This window comes from Microtus oregoni, unplaced genomic scaffold (genome assembly GCF_018167655.1).
Source record: "Microtus oregoni isolate MIOR12 unplaced genomic scaffold, Mior012 000045F_ref0000178, whole genome shotgun sequence".
Taxonomy (NCBI): domain Eukaryota; kingdom Metazoa; phylum Chordata; class Mammalia; order Rodentia; family Cricetidae; genus Microtus; species Microtus oregoni.
The window spans coordinates 1,240,084-1,265,753 of NW_024543219.1; the positions used below are offsets into that span (position 1 = coordinate 1,240,084).

Here is a 25,670-nt window from a genome sequence, read left to right on the forward strand (position 1 = left end):
GATAAGTCTTGGGCATTGTTTGGAATTGTGGACATATTGACTGATTATGTTAGGGAAAAATGCTGCCGTTTGGAATGAAGGGTCTTCCCTCAAAATGTTCCTTACATCAATGAAACACTTTGTAATACTTTAGCTATGCTAACTTCCATTTTGCATTTAATTCCTTACTTAAAAGCCCTTAACTGCCTGGATCTGTTTAGCTTATTATGCTACTATTATTCATAATGCTACATAGTCTTAAGTAATCAAATAATAAATAGGTGCAAGACATTTACTATTCTGGTTTGTATTGGGGAGAAATGTTAAATCTTACTAGGAGTTTTCACTTTGTTAAAGCATGGTTTCCAAGCAGTTCGTTTCTAAGATGGCCAGAGTGAGCCGTCCTCCTCCCCTCTAGCTGCTTATGTCGCAGGGGAGGTTTGTGGTCCTGCTTCCTAACTAGTGAGCACCACAGTCTTGCCATCACCCATGGCACACATGCGAGTGAAATGCTAGGGGACGTGTGGGTCCCTGAAGTGAATGTTCTCCCACCACATGTGGATGCCACCTCCCACTAGCATGGGGAAAGAGATGGACAGAGGAGCCAGAGCTGAGAGGAGGGCAGGGCTGGCTGGAGAAGCTATAGCAGCTCGTTGGGTATCCCTGTTTATCCAGTGCCCTTGGAGCTTGGAGTCACTTGTGTGTCTACAGTAGCCGGCTCCCCTCTGCCCATTCCTTCTCTCCACTCATTGTCTCATCCATGATCACTGGTTCAGATATCATGTCTCATCTCTCGGTTACCTTCCAACAACTTAAGGGTTCGTTCACACAAGCAGATGGAATGTTGTCATGGAGACTGTCTTCTTGGGACCTAGCATCTCTAGGTCTGAGCACTAACATCTAATGCAGTGGTTCTTAACCCACGTGGGTTAAGAACCTAAAGGGGAATCATATATCAGATGTCCTGCTTATCAGATATTTGCATTGTGATTCATAACAGTAGCAAAATTGAACTTTTGGAGTAGCAGTGGAATAATTTTACGGTTGGGGGGGTCAACATATCATGAACTATAATAAAGGACAATAGCATCAGAAGGTTGAGAACCACTAATCTACTGAGCCCTAGAGACATCTAGAACACTTGAGAGTGAACTATAAGTGAATAGCAGTTCGCTCTTTCTGGCTCACTTTCCTTGCTCTCCTGTCTTACAGGGTAACATAAGTTCTCTATGGGCTCTTTCATGCATTAGTTGCTATACCTGGTTATGAGTAATGGATGGAATGATCAGGGTATAGCTCATGGAAACCAAAGACCTTAACATGGCTGAGATGGAGTGGGGAACTCAACTGCTTCATATTTATTTCAAAGGAAATGCTTCTTCTGTCTCCTGGTCCCTTTGGTGGGCAGGAAAAGCCTTCAGACCTGCCAGAGTGTGCCCACAGGTCAGCCACGGGTGGAGACCATCCTTCCTGGTTCCCGTGCCAGCTGATTCACTGTGGGTCACCTTGGATCATTTAGCCATCATCAGTCCAAAGAACTTCACTGAGTCCACAGACTTGCCCAGCACAGATGTGGCTGCTGGTGTCTGGCTTGCCCCTGAGAGGAGAAGGGTTCAATGTCCTGAGAAGGAAGAAGTCCATGGTTCCATGATGGATAAGTGCCTTCCAGAGGTATCTGATCCATTAGGTTTAGATGCATTCATCCATCATAAACTTACGACTGCTGCTGATGTGGTAGCCACTGTTCAGGGTTAGGCAAGGTGAGTTCCTCAAAGCCTTGGCCATCGATTGTCCTCTGTGGGTGGTCCTCTGCGATTGTCCTCTTCTGTGGGTGCAAACTGAGCGCTTGTCAATTCACCTAGTCTTGTTCTCTTAATCCTTTCCCTTCCCGTTGGTTTCTTTCTCGTCTACCACGTATTTATTGACCCCCTCTATCTGCTGACACTGTGCCTGTTTATTTGGGGGAGTTATAAGCATACACTTGGCTTTTGTGCGGTGGAATCTGCACAATGCATTAACTCAGGGTTTGTCTCAGGAGTCCAAATTTGAAACCTTCACCATAATGGGCTCTGCTATATAGGGCGCAGTGTTCCCCTTAGGCAACACAAATTTGTGTTCTTTTGCAAACGTATCTTCCAGCTCAGGGGTAGGTCAAGATGAGGTCATGGCGGTAGAAGAATTTATCTGAATCTTGGCATTAGGGAACTCTTGACTGTTTCTTCATAGACTCAAATCTCCCAGTCTGGCTCCGGTGGGTAAAGGAAGATTAGCACTGTGGCATGCTAGGAACTTGGGAGATTCAATGTCAGTCTTGTTCTTTCACCTCTTATTTGTGTCAATAATCTTTTGCCATTATTAGTACTTATCAGATTGTAAATGTTGGGTAAACTATTGTTCTCATTCTTTTATCATTTTTTAATCATGCCTATGTGTGTGTAAATATGTCGCATGCTTGCAAGTGCCCATGTAGACCAGAAGTATCAAGTTGCCTAAAACTGGATTTATAGGCCATTTTGAGCCACCTAACAAGGGTGCTAGGAACCGAACTCGAGTCCTCTCTAAGAGTAGTATGTACTCTTTTTTTTTTTTTTTTTTAAATTTATTTATTTATTAAGGATTTCTGCCTCGTCCCCACAACCGCTTCCCATTTCCCTCCCCCTCCCCCGATCAATTCCCCCTCCCTCATCTGCTCGAAGAGCAATCAGGGTTCCCTGACCTGTGGGAAGCCCAAGGACTGCCCACCTCTATCCAGGTCTCGTAAGGTGAGCATCCAAACTGCCTAGGCTCCCACAAAGCCAGTACGTGCAGTAGGATCAAAAACCCACTGCAATTGTTCTTGAATTCTCAGTATTCCTCATTGTCCGCTATGTTCAGCTAGTCCGGATTTATCCCATGTTTTTTCAGACCTAGGCCAGCTGGCCTTGGTGAGATCCCAATAGAACATCCCCATTGTCTTAGTGTGTGGGTGCACCCCTCGTGGTCCTGAGTTCCTTGCTCGTGCTCCGTCTCCTTCTGCTCCTGATTTGGACCTTGAGATTTCTGTCCGGTGCTCCCGTGTGGGTCTCTGTCTCTGTCTCCTTTCATCGCCTGATGAAGGTTAATATTCCTGAGGATGCCTATGTGTTTGTCATTGGATTCACCTTCTTATTTAGCTTCTCTAGGAACATGAATTATAAGCTCAATGTCCTTTATTTATGGCTAGAAACCAAATATGAGTGAGTACATCCCATGTTCCTCTTTTTGGGTCTGGCTTACCTCACTCAGGATAGTGTTTTCTATTTCCATCCATTTGTATGCAAAATTCAAGAAGTCCTTGTTTTTTACTGCTGAGTAATACTCTAATATGTGGCCAAAAGACACTTAAGGTCATGCTCAACTTCCTTAGCGATCAGGGAAATGCAAATCAAGACAACTTTAAGATACCACCTTACACCTGTCAGAATGGCGAAAATAAAAAACACCAATGATAGCCTTTGCTGGAGAGGTTGTGGAGAAAGGGGTACACTCACCCATTGCTGGTGGGAATGCAAACTTGTGCAACCACTCTGGAAAGCAGTGTTTCGGTTTCTCAGGAAATTCGGGATCAACCTACCCCTGGATCCAGCAATACCACTCTTGGGAATATACCCAAGAGAGGCCCTATCATACAACAAAAGTATATGCTCAACTATGTTCATGGCAGCATTGTTTGTAATAGCCAGAACCTGGAAACAACCTAGATGCCCTTCAACGGAAGAATGGATGAAGAAAGTATGGAATATATACATATTAGAGTATTACTCAGCAGTAAAAAACAAGGACTTCTTGAATTTTGTAGTATGTACTCTTAACTGCTGGCCATTGCTGTGTTGTTTCTATCTCGTCCCAGTCTGCTTTAAACCTCAGGTAACTCATCCTCTCCCCCTTATAACCCACACAACCAGTTTCCCTCTCTCAGAAGACAGTCTTACCATTTCCTCCTGGGATGTTTTGCTTTCTTCACTCAAGCCGTGCACTTACTGGCTTGCAGCTAGACTGCACAGCGGATCTCTATAGAGCCAGCTCGCTTCTGTCTCCTGCTACTTTGTCCATCACTGATGAACGCTCATCGTTCTTGCTTCGACATTGTCTGTGCCCTTCTAGACCCTGTATGTCATCTGCAGTCTGCCCCCGCCTCTATTCCCAGAGTTTCTTTTCTGCTCTTCCTCAGTTTGAACCCTCAGCACGGATTTATTTTTCAGTTGGCCCCCAATACAACTTTTGTCTACTTATTATTCAATTGGGCTTTCATCCACAATGCCCTCCTCTTTCCTAACGTAAGGGTCCATGTCCAGCCTGTAAGGGTCTTATATCTTCCAACCACTTCTCCAATCAAAGCAGAAAGTCATGACCTCCGACCTCGCTCACCCTTCAATCCCACTCTTAGTCACTTGGTTAAAGCTGTCACTCACGGCTAAGTAGCTCTAATGGTGTAGACGTCAGTTGATTCTTTAAGCTACTTGATATTTTTGATGACAAGAGGTGAGACCTCCTATTTTGTGATCCCAGCAGCATCTAACTGACTTTTCAGGTGTGGCTGCTTATGGGTATCACTTACAAAGCCGCACAGTGGAGAATCGGGAACTATGTGGTCCACAAAGTAGGAGACAGTGGATGTTCCCTTGGTGATATGGGTTTCATGGAATTGATGCATAGAGGAATGGAGAGCCACGAAGTGAGTGCAGTCCTGGCAACGGACTATTTGATCCATGCTAATGGATGGGCTTCCCTCCTCTGTGCCTATCACGTAGGTCTATCTGGGAAACTCAAAGCCATCTTTTATGGGTTCCCATCACGTGACAGGTTGTGGAACTCTGGGAGTCTCATTCAGGTGACTGTAGTAGACAAAACAGATCCCTACTGTCCTGGAGCTTGGGCTGTTGGGTCTGGGAAAACATCGCCGATAAATACTATCAGGTGATGTAATGATTGCTGAGGCAGAAAACAACACAGGTTAAGTGGCAGAGAGACAAACTGTCCTTTTCTACCAACTAGTCACAAAAATAGTCACCATCTGTCTGCAAGTAGCGGGGGCTTTAAAATGCAGCCTGACTGGGGATAGGGTTCAGTGGTAGAGCACTCACAAGGCCCTGGGCTCTATTCCTAGCCTGCAGAAAGAGGAAAATAAAAGAAACCTAAATCAAAACAAAACAAAGCCCATTCTTCCTTGATTGAAATCCAGGAAGCAGAGCTGATGAGGTAATTAGGATGGAAGTAGACACTCTTGTTTCCTGCTACCCCCCTCTCTGCAATGAGAGGGCTTGGCAGTGTCTTCTGGCCAGGGCAGACCCTAGAAAGCGGATGGCGAAAGGGGAAACGGTGAGGGGATTGGTCCTGCAGTAAGAAATAGCCTGGGTGTGGTGCACCCATTCATGAAGAAGCAGAAAGCAGGTGTGTTTGGCTTGTGAACCCAAGCGTGAGCACCGAAGCCTGAACCTACCACGTTGCTCTGGGCATTACCCTATTGCAGGCTTAACCCTTCTTCACTAGTCTAATATCATGTCAGCTCTGGACACTCACTTGGCCTTTCATTTCCCTTTTTTCATGTTAAGGATTGTAATCCTTACAGTCAATTTAAGATGATTTAACCCAACCTTTAGTCTTCCAGATTTTCTCCATGTCACTAACAGGTTTCTGTGTAGCTAGCAAGTGGAAGTTTACTCCAGTAAGATGCATGGTTTTTTTTTTTTTGTTTGTTTGTTTTTTTTTGTTTTTCGAGACAGGGTTTCTCTGTGGTTTTGGAGCCTGTCCTGAGGTGCAATATACACCTCTTTATTAGGTAGAGAGGATGGTATTAGTTGGATAAATATTTAAGGAGAACAAAGTTCCACCCGCAGAGTTGGAGATTGTGTGTATGTGTGTCTCTCCGTGTGTGTGTGTGTGTGTGTGTGTGTGTGTGTGTGTTTGCATGAGTGCAGTGTGTATATCCTTCTGCATACACCTCAAGAAAAGTGCCCGGGAGTTTAGCTAACTCAAAGCTTCGAGACAAGGCTTGCTATCAGTTTTATAGAACTGGGAGACAGGGAAGCTTGTGTGGGAACCATGGAAACTACTTAAGATTGAGAGCTCGTGCTCTGGACCGGAGCTGGCCATGGTGAAATTGAGCCGCTGGGATGATCTGACTTGTTTGTGAACATCAGCTGCAGAACTCTGAAGGATGGCGGTGGGAGCAAGTTCTGCCCACCTGACTCGGGATTCTGATGCCACAGCGCAGAGGTGCTTTCACCTCCCGTTTCTGGGATGAATGCACTTGGGGCATCTCCCTAGGGCCCAAAACTCAGCTTCTGAGTGGAGTCCTTCGGCTAGGTGGATGTCTTCTGGCTTTACCGCTGACTCCCTTGGCTAGAGAGGCCGCAGGCAATCTAAAGTGGCCCTTCTGCCTTCGCCCCCCACCTGCCTGGCCAGCGCGGGTACCGCAAGCTACAAACGCGGCCAACTCCATCCTCGCGTGCGCTCTGGGTTGCCGAGACGCACCGGAGTGCTGGGATTGGGCTAGCGGGGCCTCCTGAAGGTCCAGAGCGGGGTGAGGTCTCTGGCAAGACCAGATCTAGAGAAGCCTGGGGAACCTTCTCCACAAGTCCAGGTTGGGTGGGGCTTCCGAGGAGGGGCGGGGACTCTACTGGTCCACGGAGGGGCAGGGCGTCAGGCAGGGGCGGGACCTCCGCAAATCCACAGCGAGGCGGGGTCCCAGGGGTGGGGCCTATTCACAGGTCGAGGTGGGGCGTCTCAAGTCACCGAGGGGTGGGGACTCACAGGTCCAAAGCCCAGCTGGGTGGGGCTGGGCCTGCCGCTGCTGCCTTGGCGGCTGTGGCTACAGTTTAGTCTCCAGGGGCAGCCAAGGTACATAGGCAGCCCTAGTCTCTCCAGAGCATCCTTTTGCGGCTGGTCCCCGCCTGCAGCGCGCTTGCAGCCTCGGGCCTGGAGGCTGACTTCTTTTGTGTTTTGTTTTCTGCCCCGCGCCTCATCTGCAGGACCCATTCGTTCTTCTGCGGGCTACAAGAAGGCAGAGGATGAGATGTCCCGGGCCACGTCTGTTGGAGACCAGCTAGAGGCACCGGCCCGCATAATTTATCTCAACCAATCTCATCTCAACAAATTCTGCAACAATCAGATAAGGTAGGAGAAGCTGCAGCTGGGGGAAGCTCAGCGCTCACCTTCACGGGATGGCTTTTCCATCACCCTGCCAACCCTTAGTCCACTTGCTCCCCCCAACACTTCGCATCTCTTCCTCCTGCACCCACCATGAGCCCAGAGGTCCGCACTCGGTACCCACCCACCGGGCCATGTGAGCACAGTTGCTGTGTCCTCTCCCTTTGCAGTGCTGTGCCCAGTCCCTCTGTGGGCCCCGCAGAAGTTATTCTAATGCCAAAAAGTGAAGGTGTCCACTGCCTGGACTGCCTTCCAAGAATCCCCACAGTCTCCATGTAACCTCATTGATGGCTGTCTTTGTCGTAGCTCTCTTGAGGAGTTTGCGAAACGTCTGTGGGGAAGTGCTTTTCACGGGGAATCCCACAAGCCACGGGGGCTCACATTCATTTCCCAGGGACCCAAGGGTCTTATTTGCTAGAAAACTTTGTCCAGAGTCAGCAGAAAAATGTTGGGAAGGTAACATTTAGCATTGTAGTGAGTGCTTAATGTCTGTTCTCTGTCTGCTGGCCACTGTGTTAGAGGCATTAGCGGTGCCAGCATCTCCAATGTCTCGTGGAGCAAGCCATTAGCTTCAGATCAGGAAACTGGAGTGCAGAGATGTGACATGTTGTACTAAGCTCATATTATATACATATATAGCTACTGGGTGGGAAGGCTAGAAATCGAACCCCCTCACCTGACCAGCAAGCACATTCCAGCTGCTGTGCAAAACCTGTTTCTTAGCTTGGTGTTAGCCCACTTTGACCAGCTTCACCTCCGAGAGTGATTTCCAAGGATAGTTTTGTGAGCTACATAGATCACCATAATCAGGTCTGGAAGGCACTGATGGATCAGGTCCCGTGCAGGTCATTGAAATGCAACCTCGTGCATGTGCGATCTCTCTCTCTCTCTCTCTCTCTTTCTCTCCCCCCCCCTTTGGCTAAAACTTTGTTATTGTTACATATCTAGCTATTACACTACCCCAGTAATGCCACACTGGCTGCCTAGCTTGCGGCAAGGTCTGTTTGTTGGTCGCTTCTATAGCTGGATTAAGATTTGGGAAAGAATAACAATACGCCTATGTGCATTTATTTTATTAAGGGAGGATTGGAGTGATGTCTCAGCCGTTAAAGGCTAGGCTCACAACCAAAAATATTTTATTAAAGGAGCATCAGGTTGTGTGGCTTTATTTTGTGTTTCAAGAATGCCCTTCGAACACATTTTATATTTAAAAAGTGACGCTTAGGCTATCTGAGTCTTCATTCCTGAATATGTAGTCTTGTTTTGAACTATGGAACATTGCAGATATGACAAACAGCCCGTTATAGTTTTACAAATCAGGGGAACTGTAATAAAATAATAGAGGGGAAACTGGAGCCTCATACGTTGTCAGTAAGAATGGGAGATGGGCTGCTGCTGTGGAGAGCGGGTTGGCATGGCTCCAAAAGGATCAGGGGAAGGTTAGCACAAGAGCCAGCAATTCCAAGGCTACATACATAGATAACACACGTGGAAACAGAGGTCCTCACAAACACTTGCACAGAGATGCTCATAGCAGCAGGACTATGGTGTCCATCACACACACACACACACACACACACACACACACACACACACGTCTTCATTTGGATGAGTCACTGAAGTGTGGATAAGCCACACAATGGAATATCGTCTGGCTATAAAATGGTACAACATGGATAAAACTTAAAAGTTCTTAAATGAGAGAACAAGCCATGAAAAGTCTCAATTTGTATGAACTGATTTATGTGAAATACCTAAAAGAGAGATGTATCTCAAGGTCCATTAGTGGTTCCTGGAGCTGGTGAAGGAAGGTGACGGCATGGGAGATGCAGAGTGACTGCCGTGTAGCCTGGAATGATGGCTGTGTCACTCTGAATACACGAAAAGTCACTGGAGCCTGGCATTGGCCATGTAGTGCTAAATCTGCATGCCTTTCATATTTTTATTGAGTTCTTTGCAGAAACCACTAAGGTCATTTTTTTAAAAAAAAGTTAAATATTATGTGAGGAGATTAGATTGGAGCATCACTTTAAAAAAAACTTTAGTCATTTTCAAAATGTATTTTTGCTTTTTCCACCAATTTTAGTATCTCTGTGGTCATTTGGAACAGTGACAACAAAATGGGGATACCCCACCCCATCCGTAGTTTCCATAAGAGGTATGTTGTTTAGTTTCTTGTCAACTTGACACAAGCAAGGATCACCTGAAAAGAGGGACCCTCAGTTGAGAAAATGCCTCCACTGCCTACAGCAAGTCCACAGAGGACATTTTCTTGATTAATGGTTAATGTGGGTGAGCCCAGCCCACTTGGAAAGTATGATCTCTGGACAGATAGTACTTGGGTGTGTGTAAGAAGCAGGCAGAGGAGCCATGGAGAGCAAGCCAGTAAGCAACACTCCTCCATGGTCTGCGCTTCAGCTCCTGCCTTAAGTTCCTTCTCTGACTTCCCATCACGATGGCCTGAAGACCTTAGACTGAAATAAGCCTTTTGCCCCCACGTTGCTGAGATCTTGCGCTTATCACAGCAATGGAAAGTGAACTAGGAGCGGAGGCAAACATTTCAGAGCAATAGGGGCTCAATACCTGTCTCTATCAGGGCTAGTTTTAGCCTTAGAGGGATTCCAACGCGTTCCACGATAGTTTCATTTGTTCTTTTTATCCAAGAAGGGTTTGGAATAAGTGTGTGTATGGAACTGGCTGGGAATAAAGCAGGCATGTACCAGCTGTACAACTGTATGGTTGGATTCATTTAAATGTATCATACTAAGTATTAAAATGTCAATTTCTGACTTTGTGGCTTATCCTGTAAGAATGTTTCTAAACGCACTCGACCTAGGCTAAGAACTTTACAGTGAGGTCCTTGAGCCTCTGTGTTCCATTGGTGCTATTAATGGAATCACTAATGGTTGTCAATGACTTGTAATTCATTAGGAACTGATTACAAAGCTTGACCTTAGAGTTTTGGCTTTTACAAATCACTGAGGTATGGAACTGGGGCACTTCAGAGATGTTAAAGTCAACTCTAAAAAAAAAATCATTTTTTTTTAAAAAACTAAGCTATTCAAGCGAATGTTTTCATAAAAGGGAATTGCTAAAGAATTTCTTTTTCTTCTTATAATTTTCCATGTGAAAAGGTTGATACTTTTTTCATGGGCAAGAATTGGGGAGAGTGTTTTCTCAGACCACCCTCTCCCACTCGTGCTGGGGACGGAACCTGCCTTACACACTCTAAGCAATGCTACACACTTAGGCATGTTGCCTCTATATTAAGCTTTTTGGAAAGAGAAGATCCCAGGGGCAGCTGAGGATCCTAATGGTCCGTTGACTGGGGTGTCTTTTCAAAGCCTGCCTTCTCCAGGTCAGGGTTCTCTGACTCCCCTTACAGCAAGCCCTTTCTGACTGAAAATTACTCTGTACTTGCTTTTGCAGGTGCTTGACAAGGTTGTATTTAAAGACAGTGAGGAAGGGGGCTGTTGAACATCTGGGGAAGTACGTGAAAGATGATGTGCTGTACTTCAGCATCGGAACTGGTAGGACTCAAGGGAGAGGCTTGACCTGGAAGATGGCTTGGGGAAGGAGTGAGCAGTCATATCTGGTTGGCCCTACACTTCTGGGGGATGCCCTACATGGGAATTCTAAATTTTGGTCATGTGTGTGCGAGTCCTGGACTCAGCACTGATGTCGTATCTGATCTGCTGCTTGCTGACGTTTTCCACCAGGAAGTCAGGGAATCAGCATCGTCACCATGGTGGTCAGCTTTGAAGCAGCACCTTTCTCCTAGGCATGGGTCTCACCTAAGAGGACAATGATTTTTGTCATTGTGTAGAAATTAATGGTCAAGCTGGGCGTGGTGACGTACGCCCTTGATCCCAGCACTTGGGAGGCAGAAGCAGGTGGATCTCTGTGAGTTTGAGGCCAGCCTTATCTTCATAGGGATATCTGGGACAACCAGGGCTACATAATGAGACCCTGTCTCAAAACAACACAAATCAAAACAAACAAAAAGAAATGGATGGTAATCAATGGGATGTTTCAGTGTTCTTATACTTTGGGAGGACTGTGCACCTAACGAGATCTCTTTTCTCTGGCCTACACTCTCATTTCCTTTAACATTTAAGTGCATACTTGAGACACCTAAAGTTATAGCTCAGTGATGTTTTTGTTTAATTATGGAATTGTGTAACCATTATAATTGTAAAATTTAGACCATTTATGCCACTTGAAGAAGAGACTGTCCCATCTGTCAATCATCCTTCTCCCTCACTGTACCATCACCTGTCAGTCATCCTTCTCCCTCACTGTACCATCTATCTGTCATTCTTCTCTCTCCCTTCTGCCTCTTCCCTCCCCCTCCGCACCTAAATAACCACTAATCTACTTTATGTTCCTCTGTGTCAGGCATTTCCCATGAATGGTACCATATCCTCTTATGTAGTTTATTTAAATTAAAGCTTAACAAAAACTTGCTCTGTAGAGGGATGTGATGCTAACTCTTTAGTTGTATATATTTTGGCATGATTTTCTAAAGGAATGATGAACAATGTTTGTGGCCCCACAGTCAGCAGTATGTCATCTTTCTCTGTGGCTATCAATGTATGTCATTTGGAATTCTGGCTTTCTAAGCTGTAAGGAATTTTCATGTTTGGAGTCAAGTCTTCAGTGCAAGTTTTAGATACTTCATTTGGGCTTGGAGTGACTCATTTATTTCAGGTGGGTGTTTCAGCGAGCAGCATTCTGCAGGAGAGCAAGTGAGCTGTGTCACATTAGCATGTTTCTTCAGGCTGCGTTGTCTTAAGGGAAAATTGCTTTCTATTTAATGTAAATATATATTGCCGTCTTTGCAATGTAAGTTTAAAATAAAGTCTCACCTGTCTAGAGAGAAGAACTGAGCATCGGGTGTTAAGTGTATATAGGATCATCATTTTAAGAAGCAGGTTAGGCATTCCTAATTTGAGAATCCAAAATGAAATAAAAATAAAAACTTCTCAAAAATCTGAAACTTTTTAAGAATTGACATGATATCAGAAATAGAAAATTCTACATGTAACCTCACCTGGTGGATCACCATCTAAACATAGGCACAGCAAAGATATCCAGTACAGTTACTGGCAGGTTCCAAAGCATGCGATACATGTGAGACACAAATAGATTCTATGTTTAGACTCAGAAAAATCTCATTGTGTCTATGCTGATATTCCCAAGTCCAAGAAAGACAAAACAGAACAAAAAAACAAGTGAGCAAGACAGATCAGAAACAGCTATTTTGGTGAGGGGACCTAAATATCACAGAGAGTATGCTTGTTGTAAGAGATGGAGAGAACATAGTAACCTTTAGTGGTCCACTTGGAGGTACACTGTGGTGCAGATGGTAAGTGTATATGGTACTAGAGCCAGTGGCACTGGGTACTATGAAGATAAAGAATTCTCTAAATTTTTAAGCTTCAAAATTTAGTCAGAATCTGGTTTCTGTTAAACCTGCTTATTATTTAGTAAGGAAATACCACCAAAATCTTAATAATTCTTTTGTTGATTTCCAAAAGATCATTATTTAAAGGAGTTGGGGATGCAGATCCTTCTAGAGTTTGCCAAGCAGGCACAGAGTTTAGGTCTTCCATGTGGAACAAACCTGGCGTGGTGCTGCATGGCTGTAATCTCAGCATCCAGGCGGTGCTGGCAGGAGGATTCGTTGAAGGTCATCCTCAGGCGTGTAGCAGACACAGGCTAGTCTGGGCTACACAAGGTGTCTCAAAAACAAACACACAGGGGCTATGACTCACTTATCTCAGTGCTCACTGACTGAAGATGAAGACCTGAGATTGGGTCCGTAGCACTCACGTCGAGAGGCTTGTGAGAGAGAAAGATGACTCGGTGGCTAAAAGTAGAGACCCCGAGTTTTGTTCTCAGCACCCAGATCAGGGGGACCTGCAACTGTCAGTAACTCCAGCTCCAGGGAATCCTACACTCCTGGCCCCTGCGGGCATATGGGTATGCATATATGAGTGTTGGTGTTCAATATTCTGGCGGAGGGGAGGCAGAGACAAGAGGGTCCCAGGGTTTGCTGGCCAGCTAGTCTAGCCAAAAAGTGAACTCCAGGTTTAGTGAGAGACCATGTGTCAAAAAAAGTGATTGAAGTTGACACCCAGCCTCTGGTCTCCACATGTGTCATGTACACACACGCACACACACACACACACACACACACACACACACACACGTAGGCACACATGCAAATAAATAAAATAAATAAATCACAAAGCTTATGTACCTCTGACCAGGGACAGCTGTACTCACCAAGTTTGTGTAAGATAAAATAACTCATTGATTCATTGCTTATGCTGAACACATCTACCTTCAGGCCCCCTGGAGGTCTCATCTCTGTCTCTGATGTTCTTACTTGAGAGTCACATACTCTTGGTTAATCTCTAAAGCAGATGGTTTCTTGAGTAAGTGCCGAGTTCTCTGGCAGAAAGAGCAGTGAGGGGAGGGAGGTGCAGAGCCGGACCCGCCAAACTCTACCTGGGGCTGGGTGGGATGGTAATGGTGAATAACCCAGACCCTTGGTCACTGGGGAGAAACACACACATTGAGTTGGGATCTCGTTTAATGGTATTAGGCAGATGTAGGCTTATATAGGCTAAGGTAGGGGGTGGAGAAGCTTGGGATGGGCTGAGGCAGAGCAAGGAACAAGGGCTAATAATAGTCTACCATGTTAGTGGCGAGGCAGAGGTGGACCTAGGTCAAGTAGTCAGAGACAGGTTTCCAAACTCTAGCTAGGCTCAGGAAGTTACACTAGGCCTCACCAAACTCAAGTTAGGCTTAGGAAATTACAATGGGCCTCATGTCCAGGCCTCATGAGGCCCAACAAGTAGGAACATCATAATAGATCAGGAACACTTATTTTTTGTATACACTAACAGCAAAGAGTTGACAGGAAAGTCTGGTAATTAAAAGTGTTATCTGATTTATGCCTGGGGCAGGATTTTGAGGTATCTTACAGTTGGAGATATTGAAATTATCCGGTGCTTGGCATCATGTATTTCAGGAAACCACTAGATGCCTAAGTTGTCTTGACCGTATTTTTAGAAACAGGAAGAAAAAAAAAAGCATGGCAGCCTTGGGCTAGTTAAGTATTTGATGTTTCTAAGGAAACGACAAATGTCTGGGAGAATAGACTTTGGTGGTGATATTTATCAAGTTGACCTTTGTGTGGGTGCATAATGGAACCAAAACATCCTCTGTGCTGCTCCTATTCATAGACAGGCAAAGCCATTCTGTTTGAGATCAGTGACCTATTTTACTGCCTTCCCTTCCCAAGTCCTTTCCTTTCCCTTTTCCTTCCCCTCCCCTTCCCTTCTCTCCCCTTCTTTTCCCTTCTCTTCTTCCTTCCCCTCCCCTTCCCTTCCCAATTCCTTTCCCTTCTCTTCTTCCTTCCCCTCCCCTTTCCTTCTCTTCTTTTCCTTTCCCTTCTCTTCTTCCTTCCTTTCTTTCCTCTCCCCTTCCCTTCACCTCCCTCCTCACCCTCCCCCTTCTTTTAAAATTTGAGACATGTTGTCACTCTATAGTTCAGGCTGTTTTTGAATTCACTTTTCCCTCTAGGCTGGCAGAATTCTACAAACTCACTGTTTTCTGCAGACTTAAAATCATATCTTAGTCTTGCTGAATTAATCAGAGGTTCATTAATCGAAAAGGAATGAAAATTTAACCAGAGTTTGAGGAAACCAAAGAGAGATGGGGATTAGGGCAGAAGGAGAAGGTTCCTGCCGAGCCTGAGAAGAACCTGTGCTGGAGCGTGATGCAGTGTGTGATGGTCTTCTTCCTTTGCACCGCCTGCTGTGTTGGTGATGGTAGGGTCATGACCAGAGTTGAGAGGCTAATAGCTTGGGGCAGTAATCAAGGTTTACCCACCTGTCCCCAGTATATCAATTAAAGAAGCTAGTAGCCATGAGATTTATTCAACATAACCACACGAGGAAGAAGAACAAAGGGATCCATTGTCCACCATGTCCATCTTCAGGGCGCTGACAAGTTGTTAGGGTTTAACAGAGGACCAGGGATATGCAGAATTAGCAGTACTAATCAAGGCATGGTTGCATACTGATCTCTGATCCCTCCTGTCCTGGCTCTGGCTGTGGTCTGTCCTGTGAGGTACTCTGGTAAATTGTCAGGAATGTGGGAAATCTTTTTTTGGAAGGCAAGTTTCTCCTGTGTCCAGCGCAATGGCTTCAGCCTTTCCATTCCTTAGCACAGGATGTCTGGGGAAACTTTCAGTCTTCAAGGTTCATTGTTTCAAAAGTCTGATAGGCAAAGCGAAGACTAGCATCTCTCCTGTCTGGCTCTCCTGACAGGTGCTTACCGAATGCTGGCACCAGGAAAGCGGAGTGAAAAGAAAGGCAGACAGCTATTCTGTTGTGTCTTTTGTAAGTTTCCACAAGTCTATGATTTTCTCAAGATTAAGAAAAAAGCAAGAATAATAAACTCAAAGTCGAAAACCCCAGAAATAATGTAGGAGAATAAGGATGGCAAACTCTCATCTTTCTGCTGGATGGGTTGGCAGATGCCTGGGTCTTTTGTTAAAACAAGGGTGGAAACAGCTTTAGAACAGAGGAGAGAAAAGGGCTGCGCCTTGGGACTGGAGATGGCTCAGTGGTTAAGAGCATGTCCTGCTTTTTCTGAGGGCCTGAGTTCAGTTCTCAGTATCCATGTTGGGTGGCTCACAAGCATCTGCAACTCCAGCTCTGGGGGAAATACGCCTTCGGTATCTCCATACACCAGCACTCACGTGCATATACTCACACTCACACACTTGGAGTTAAAAAAAAAATAACAACCATTTTTCTTAAAAAGACAAATGAAAGGGGCAAAGTCTCTCCAGATTGCTGTACTAAGTCGATGGGAGAACACTTGCTCTCTGGTGTCCAAGAGTCTCCCCTAAGCTCCCTGCCCACAGTTTGCACACAGGACATCTGGGCTGGGTGTACAGAGGCTAGAGAAGGCCTCAGCACTTAGACCATGGCCAGTTCTGCTGTGGCCAGCGTTCAATCTTAGATCATGGGTTCACCTTCTGGAAAACCGCACCGAAGAGCCTGCGGTGTACCGTCTGTGGCTCCTCGGCACATAGCCCATGCGCTCTCAGAAACCGAATCAGCAGCCCTTTCCAGGACAGCGCTCAGAGATAACAAAAGGGGAGTCTGATCATTGTTGGGATGCTTTATCAGGAAAGTTCCTGAAAACCATGAGGTCAGGGTAGATTCAAATGCTGACCCAGTCTTTTTCTCTCGTGAGCTCCACAACATAAATCAGAGGTTTTCAGCTGGCCATCTCGTTTTATATTCAAGGCGATCGAATGATTGGAGGTTGAACTTAGAACATTGCTGGCCATTCAGGTGGATTGTTCTGTCTTTTCAGGACTTGCTGTGTGAACTGTCACTTGAATGGCTCTGGAGAGCCACTGCCCATTGGTCAGTTTCAGCCTTCAGGCTTTTGAGAGCCAACTCCTCGATCTCGTCTCTCTTTCTGAAGTGTTGATGATTTTAGTGTGTGAAATGTATCAACAATAGGCAGATTGGCAGGGGACAGAAAGCCACTATAAAGGCTCCTGCAAACACTTGGGGACCAGGAACAGATGACAGGCTTCACAGGAGGGACACAAATGGCCAAACATTGTACAGCTAAACAAAGGGACAGGGACTTCCTCTTGGGAGGGGTGTGGGCTGTGGGAGGCTGGTGGAAGATTGTACACAGCTGTCTTAAGATGCAGATGAGGTTTCTCTAGGGGACAGCTGCCAGGGTCATCCGTCTAATTTGGGTGACTGAGTCCTCCGATCTTCCTGTGATATCAAGTCAGAAAAGGGGTATCAAGGAAAGCCTGTTTGGACGCCCTGCCTGTTCACTTCACCAGCAGAATAAATTTATCAAAGCACAGCCTCTGAGACAGTGTTGTCTATCGCTAGAAATGAAGAAGGCCAGTATGGGATGTTGTATTTGGGGTGACATATTATGGGACCCCATACAGTCACATAAATTCTCTGTATCAGTGGTCTCCAAACATTTGGATTTTAGGACCCCTCAGTATAACTTGTCAACACAAATCTTTACCCGTGTGTTTAGATATCTGTACACAGCATTGTCGCCACGTCTCAACCCTTGGCGTGCATTTGCTAAGACTCTCAGTTAAACCCTGTGGATTTATTTGTCTGCGTGCTTAGTTGTTTTGAATGTCTGTGACTGTCTTATCAGACTTAGTTACTTTCCTTTTACTGCGCCCAGATAAAGGCCTTGGCGAGTGTGGATTCAGAGCAGACGCGTCTATGCTGACTTGCGTTTGCAGGCAGCTGTGCAACGGTGTCATCATTTCTGATGTGCGTTCAGTGCATAGTTCTTCTTTATGGGAGGATCGGTGTCATTGAAATTAGATAAAATAACCCATCAATCCACCTGGCTTGGAGACACAGACCGAAGCACAGAGTCATAAGCAGAGAGACAGATGGAGGGGTGGGTACTGCTGCCACCCTGAATTTGTCAGCCCAGGCTGCCAGAGCCAAGTGTCATACACTGGGCCCCGTGGCTCGGAAAAGAGAAATGTGCTTCCTCCCAGCTGTTGCCGCTGGAAGTGACACCCTCATCGCTTCATTTAAACCATTTGTCTTCCCAAGGCCCCAGCCGCAAAAATCAGCATGTTTAGGGCTTCATCTGTTTAGAGGATGTAATTCACTGGGTGCTTTCCTGTAACCCTTCCCCTCCAGCCACACCATACAGGACCAAGTGGCGAGGGCCACTCCAGCGTGGAGCTAGCAACAGCTACGACTGAGGGATTTTGGATAGGGACATGTCAGCATAAGCCCTGGGGATAAGTCCTTTCTAAGCCTTGCTGTAGAGCCCTGCCTTGTAATTCTGTGTCAAGTGGGGCTGCTCCCTTTCCTTGGAGAAAATGGGGATCACTTTTGCTTCAGACCACAGCCACCTCGAGTCTGATTATACAGGGACATGGGAGGCAGTGGAGTGTGGTGGCCAAGTGTATCTTTTCAGGTATGGGTGTGCCCATAGCCAGCAAAGGTTTTTACAAGGGGCAGGGACAAGGTCATCGGCCGGGTGCCTTGGAAGAGAAGGAGGGTCCCTGAGGATGCACAGAGTGGGACTTCGAGTGGGTGGGTAGACATACATGCTTCTAGGTTCAAATTTCAGCGGCGGGAAGAGCACTCACGGTTTCTCCTGCTTCTGTGTTTTGTTCTCTTTGGAACTGTTTTGAACAGTGTATTGAAAAAGGGGGCTTGACCTCACAGTAACAGAAATCCCTGATTCCCCTCAGTATTAGACCTACTGGGACGGTCAGAGGTGCATGGGGCCACCTCTGGCGGTGTGCCCTGAGGGAGAGTCGTTGTCTTATGTGGGGATACATGAACTCTACTGGAGAGATCTCCAACATCCTCTGTCTGTAGAGCATGAATCCTCATACTGCAGTTAAGAGCTTGACCAGAAGGCAACTAACCGCAGCTACTTCCCTCCGTTAGTAATCAACGCTGTTATTCTATTTGGCCATTCATGTCTCACTCTTTTCTTTGTTAATCCAGTAACTTGATGATCTGGGGAAACACAAATGGATTCCAGTATGACTTGTTCAAGGGCATATGTTGTCTAGAGAATAACCGTGGGCTAAAGAATAACTTGACAGATTTGGGACATTGGGGTCTTCTCTCTGTGTGTAGATTTAATCTATTTACCTACATGATATTTAAACATAATTAGTTACAGATTTATTATGTAAATATAAGTATACTTAAAATATATACATATTCAATATATCCAGTTTTAGCCTGCATATGCTATACATGACCAGGCTATGTTGAGAGCATAAGAAAGGTGGGGAGTAGGTGAGTGAGTGTATGTGTGTGTGTGTGTATGTGTGTGTGTGTGTGTGTGTGTGTATGTGTGTGTGTGTGTGTGTATGTGTTTGTCTATGTGCACATACATGTGCATGAATTGTTAAACTGTGAAACTGATTCTTCCTTTTGGTGTGCTGGAAGAACAAGGTTATATAAGGTTAGGCTAAGTTCACTGTCACTTCCTGCTCTGCAGCAGAACACCCAGCAAGATTCTTCACTATAGACTGGTTAAAAGCTCAAGCCTAGTCCAGGCAGATAAGTAGAGTCTTAGGGTGGGTGAGAAACTGTCCTTCTCTCATTCTCGCTGGTACCAGGTACTGAACCGAGGGCCTGATCGGGAATCGGCAAGTGCTCTATGGGGCAGCACTGCATACCTTTTATTCTGAAATAGTGTCTCACTAAGTTGCCCAGGCTGGCCTCAAATGACTGACCCTCTTGCGTAGCTAGAATGTATGCATGGGGCCACGCAGCTTGGCTCCTGCCCTGTCCTCTTTATTTCTTCTTTTCTTATCAATTTCATGGCATCCTGGACTCTACTTAATATTCCAAAGGGATCCCGAATTGTGCGTAGTATTTAATCTGAAATTTAGAAAATTATTTTATGTGTACAAATATTTTATCTTTGTGTATGTCTGGGTACCATGTGCCTGCCTGGTGCCCTCAGAGTCCAGAAGAAGGTGTTGGACCTTCTGAGACTGGAGTTACAGATGGTTGTGGGTGCTGGAACTTGAACTTGAGTCCTCTGGAAGAGCAGCCAGTGCTTTTAGTCACTGATCATCTCTCTCCGGACTAATCTAGATTCTTAATAGGAGAGTCCATTTTACTAAGACATGTTCTTTAAATTACCCAATAAAGTGTTACACTTCCGTATTTCCTCCAGTAAGTGGTGGCGTATCTGAAAGCGTCACCTTCCAGAATGTGGAATGAGTCCCGAAACTCCTGCCCTCTGAGAACAGAGCTCGCTCTTTGACAGTAGTGGGCTGCTTTCTCAGGAGTATCATCGCTGCTCTCCAGCACCTCGACGGGTTGTTGTTAGAACTGTCTCAGGTTAGTTTTTAATGGTACCTTTAAATGAGGCTTCATTAATCATTCTAGTGCTATTTCACCAGAGCAAATTAAATTATTTCCTAGAATGAGGATGTCAGCTGTCTCGCGGCTTCATCCTACACCCCTTTCATTCTATGCTAGACAGCAGGACGTCTGCCTTTTCTTCTCTTTTCTTAACCTTCCCCCCTCCTTCCCTCCCTCTCTCCTCTTTGCCGTTCATGTAAAGGCCTTAATATAGAGGCTGAGTTTTGGCATGTGACTGGGTGGGATTTATATAGTTATACAATAATCATCCGCTCCCCGCCCCCCCAGCAAAGGCCTGACTGTTGGGCTTTCTCCACAGCTGATAGGAGTAATTTTAAGCCACCGAGTGATATGGAAAGGAGGAAGGGAAACCACAGTTGTGTCTGTTCAGAGGACTTGATTTGACTTACCCAGATAAATTTGTAAGTCAATCATTGCTATACTGACATAGCTAGAGTCATCAGAGAGGAAGGAGCCTCAGTTGAGGAAATGCCTCCATGAGATCCAGCTGTAAGGCATTTTCTCAATGAGTGATCAGTGAGAGAGGGCCCAGCTCATGGTGCAATCCCTGCTCTGCCGGTCCTGGATTCTATAAGAAAGCAGGCTGAGCAAACCATGAGGAACAAGCCAGTAAACATCACCTCTCTATGGCCTCTGCATCTGCTCCTGTCTCCAGGCTCCAGCCCTCCTTGAATTCCTGTTCTGACTTCTTCCAATAATGGACTATGATCTGAAAGTGTAAGCCAAATAAACCCTTTCCTCCCCAACTCGCTTTTTGGTCATGACATTTCTTTGCCTCAACAGAAACCCTAATTAAGACAATCGCAAAATTGTAAAGTAGGGCAACTCCAAATAAAATGATAATATAGAAGAGGACTCTCATTTTTAATTTATTGTTGACTGTTTTCCACTCGGTTGTATGAAATGTGGCCATGAGCATACACATCCCACAACTTGCAATGCTTGCATCTTATGTGGCCCTCACATGAGCATCAGCCTCCAAGAGGGTGGTGGATTGAATGAGAATGGTCCCCATAGGCTCGTATATTTGTGTGTTTAGTTCCTAATTTGTAGAACTGTTTAGAGAGGATTAGGAGGTGTGGCCTTGTTGAAGGAGGTTGTGTTATTGGGGGTAGGCTTTGAGGTTTCAAAAGCCCATGCTGGCCACTATTGTTCTCCCTCTTCCTGTTAGCAGTGGATGTAAAGCTCTCAGCTGCTACCTCAGCACCATGCCTGCCCGCCTCCTACCATGATGATCATGGACTAAACCTCTGAAGCTGTAAGCAAGTCCCCAGTTAAATGTTTGCTTTCGTAAGCGTTGCCTTGGCCATGGGTTCTCTTCCCAGCAATAGAGAACCAGGACTAGAAAGGGGGACAGTCACCTGGAGAACCTTTCAAGCCCATGGGTGCCTTGTCTATAAAAGCTTCCCTCGGCACCAAAGCTTCCTGTGACTCCCAGACCCTGATATCAGGTTGTGGCCCTAATCTTACAAAGACGGAAGTGGCAAGAAAGCAACCATAAACCTCTGTAGCCGCCATGACAAAGTGTTCATCCAAGCACTGTTTTTGGATTAGCATTCGTGAACAGTCATGCCCTAACAGTGCCGTCGATGTTTAGTGCAATGGTCATGGGACCATTTACAGAGTATTTCAGTATTTCCCAGGAAGCAGATCTGAGTTCCTCCTATGTGGGATTCGCTGTTGTGTCCTTGGGCAGGAGTGAGGCTTCTAATTTCATCGAGGTCCCTGGTGGCTTTTGACATTTACATTAAGCCTATATCAACAACACTGAGAGGCAACATATTCTCAATGTTTTATCCCTTAAAATTGTTCCTGGATGCTGTAAAACCCCAGGTTAATGCGTGCACTTGGAAAAATAGTGACCAACCTGGAAGTGTCCCATCACCTGTTGACATGCACTCGATTCTAGTTCCTCTTCTGGGGACCACAAGCTTTTGTTGGGCTGGTGTTGTCTTTGGCTGTTTCATTGGTACAATGAGGGTTCTTGCTTTTTTGTCACATGTCATATGATTGACTAGATAAGAAGCTGCTGCAACACAGGGCTGGTATTTGCTCAGGAGCCAAATGGGTGTCTTATGTCACCGGCCTGTGATGTTTAAGAGCTGGGTGTAGTAAGGTGCCTTTTTGAGATGGCACCCTGGGGTGAGTTTGAAATCACAGTGTCTCTCCAGTCCCAAATCATCCATCCAACCTCTCCTTTCGCACTTACCATCTTACAGGTGACGTCGTGCTAAGTTGACGATTCCTCGTGGTTTTGAACTATTGTGCTGTGGAACGACATGGGTTTTGATATTTTGGGGTGCTGTTATTAGAAATGACAGTATGTCTTGTCTTGAGGGTTGGAGAGATGGTTCAGTGGTTAAGAGCATGGGTTGCTCTTCCAGAGGTCCTGAGTTCAATTTCTAGCAGCCACATGGTGGCTTGCAAGTATTCATGGTGGGATCTGGTGCCCTCTTCTGGAATAAAGGCATTCATACAGACACAACACTCAGTTTTTTAAAAAAAATAATATCTAGTCTTAAGAAATCCATGCCCCTTTTGATTTTAAAATATGTTGAGTATTTTCAAATTAGGATGGCATAACATGGGTCATATTTACCCAAGAATGTCAGCACTGTGGCCCGTTTCTGCAGGAGTGAGAGCTCTGCTGTTGTTCATAGGACATGTTCTTCGCCTGGTAAGACTGAAGAGATTCTGCGTCTCACAGAACAATCAAGTGCAACTGGGTAGTGTCTTTGCAAGGCGCTATCAGTGTGGGTGTTTGCTTTTCTCTTGGTCTCACGGCCATGGCTGTGGCTTGTTTGCGTTCCCTTTGCTGCAGTGACCTGTTGCGCACAGAGCGAACCTGGTTTGCAAGTCTGCGATAAGGTGCTGGTGTTTAACATCAGCGCGTTTGGCAGGGGCAAGATTCCGGCTGCTCTTTGGCACTTGTTCTGATTCCATTGCAGGTGGTCTGTCACCACCTCCATCTTTTGGCAGGCATCTTATAGGTGTCCTCTGGACATTAGATGAATACGGAGCATAAGCACTTTAAGCCGTACCCACTGAGTGTCTTACAGGTTTCAATTTAGCTTTTGTTTGCATACTGTATGTTTGAGAACAGCTCTCCCACCTTCTTGGTACATAGCACTTGAGTTTTGAAAAAATAGACTTTGCATTGTATTCGAAGAGATTAAAGGCAACACAGCAGTTGAGTGGGATGAGTGTGTTCAGGGAATAGACTAGAAACATTTTCTCCCTTCAGTGATTTAACTTCGAAGAGTATTTCTAGCGTGTGTCTGAGGTTTGTACTGGAAACATTTGTAGGGAAATATCTAAGTTAGAATAGCTAGAGAGACAGACTGATGAAAGGGGAGGTGTAGCCCAAGGCACAGCACTTGCCTAGCATGTGTGGGGCCTGGCTTTGGAGCCCCAAGGCTGAAAGAACAAACAAGCAACAAAAAACCCCGCCGATCACAGTAGAAGTCTTGACTCTATCAGCGTCAGCCGTTTCACAAGCCTTGTTTCTTTGTCTGTGAGATGGGAGCATGCTCCCTTTCAAGGTTTGTCTGGAAACTGAGACAGGGGGAGTCTAGTGCATAACGGACCACACGCCTTGCATCTCCCGTCTTGTTTGCCATGGGTAGGCTTATTTCTCCTTTTTAACAGTTATGAAGCACAGACAACACAAGACTTTACCCTCTCAACCTTGTCAGTGCACAGTTCAGTGGCAGTGTGTTCATACTGCGGGGTAACCTGACCCCCAAAACCTTTTCATCTGGCAAAGAACATCTTCTCCCATTCCATTTGTCCCTTGCCCACCAATCTGCATTCTGTCGCTACGTATTTGATTATTCTGAGTTTGTCACAGAAAGTCTTACTTCACTTTGAAACTCTGCTACCGAGTCTTGCTGAGTTATCAAATGGCCATTTTTAAATGGCATTTCTGTTCTTTCTACTGTGTCTCTTCTTATTTAACTATTTCTCTCTCTCTCTCTCTCTCTCTCTCTCTCTCTCTCTCTGTGTGTGTGTGTGTGTGTGTATGCATGTGTGCACTTGTCTTCAGAAGCCAGCAGAGGGCATCAGATCAGGATCTGGAGTTGTAGGATATGCCAATATGCCAGTGTGGGTGCTGGGAACCCAACTGCTGCCCTCTGAAGGAGGGGCAAACGTTCTTAAGTGTTGAGCCGTCTCTCCAGTTCTCTCTGGGCTTTTTCTTATGTCTTTCTGTCATTGTAGTGCACACGGTTCCAAGAACTGGCATAAAAATGGGGAAAGAAAATGGCCCCTTTTCAGCCCTAAGAAAGAATGCAGTTGTGCTGCTTTACAGGAAACTGGATGCAATGGGAGATAACTTTGTCAAATGAATTAAGCCAGTCTCAGAAAGACAATTGTCGTATGTTTTCTCAGTTTCCTCAGTTTTATGTAGCTACATAAGATCATGTATGTGTTTATGGCATGAAGCTGGAATGGAACTGTCCAGAGGATCACAGGGAACTAGTGGGAGAGGGTGGAGAAAGGGAAACTAGGGGCCTCTGGGAGGGGATGGGCAGTGCATAATATATCCTTGTGTGATTAAACATCTTTAAGTTTAAAAATCTGTAAATGGTTTATAGAAAAAAATATTCAAAGGGAAGTTCACACGAGCCATTCACCTTCTTCTGGGTGGCTGACTTCACTGTCCGCATCTTGTCCCTAAGACCGTTCTGGAACGGAATGGTGATAGTATTCTGGAAAAGATGCTTCCCGAGTTTGAGATTTTCAACCAGATCTGCCTTAGGACAGTGTGGGTTGTTTTTCCTCTCTGAAGCAGTCCAGTCTCTGATGTCTCCTCTTAAATGGGGTTCCTGTCTCAACACTATTTCCTTCCCTCTTCCGTGTTGATGGAGGATCCCATCCAAAAGAGTAGATTCTCAAGGTGGTCTTGCTGAGGAATGCATTGTGATTCTTCCTGTTCAGGGACCACTGCTGACTGCTGTTTTACCTCCTGGGACATCTACAAGTCCACTCACATTCTATCCCACCTTTCTGCTTCATCTCCCAGAGTTCCTTATCTTCCTGTGTTCAGGCTACCGCCTTGGGTTGTAGGATATTATTTGGTGTGCTCTGCTCTTGTCTTCTCTATATAGCTTTTCCTCCCTCTGTACTGTGGCTTCTAAGGCCAAATTCGCATCTCTCTGAAGTGTTGCCTTGCTTGTCCACCTTCCTGTCCTTTGCGGGTGGGAGTGGCCCATCCACTCTCTGTGGACCATCGGGAGGCCATGCCTGTTCTTGCCCCCCACGCTCCTGCTCTGCTGTGTCATCCTTCATGACAAAGACATCATCTTCCAGATCCTTCTCAGTGTGGGACTCGCTCAGCTTTCAGCCAGTGGGAGGAGCAAACCCTTTCCCAGAGGACTTTGCAGAGAGATGGAGTTCAGAACAGTCCAGAAAATAAGAGTTGCCTCAATCCTGCGCTCTACGACTTGCCTTCCCACTCCTTACACAGTGCACAGAGCTGACCCCCGTGGTGATGGGCAGTCCTCAGGCATCGGGAGGGGAAGTGTGTGGTTTCGACATGCTTTTATAAACAAG

General features: G+C 45.8%; 1 protein-coding gene across 3 annotated transcripts in view; it reads left to right on the forward strand.

The window, feature by feature from the left end:
• Atp8a2 (ATPase phospholipid transporting 8A2) overlaps positions 1–25,670 on the forward strand; it is a 537,082-nt gene that overhangs the window by 77,775 nt on the left and 433,637 nt on the right. For 2 of the 3 annotated variants that reach the window (XM_041633810.1, XM_041633811.1), the window contains exon 2: positions 6,969–7,113. In XM_041633810.1, the coding sequence (XP_041489744.1) occupies positions 6,969–7,113 (145 nt within the window). Of the gene's footprint in view, positions 1–6,746; positions 6,838–6,968; positions 7,114–25,670 lie in introns of those variants that run through there. The other variant, XM_041633812.1, reaches the window with a different exon arrangement.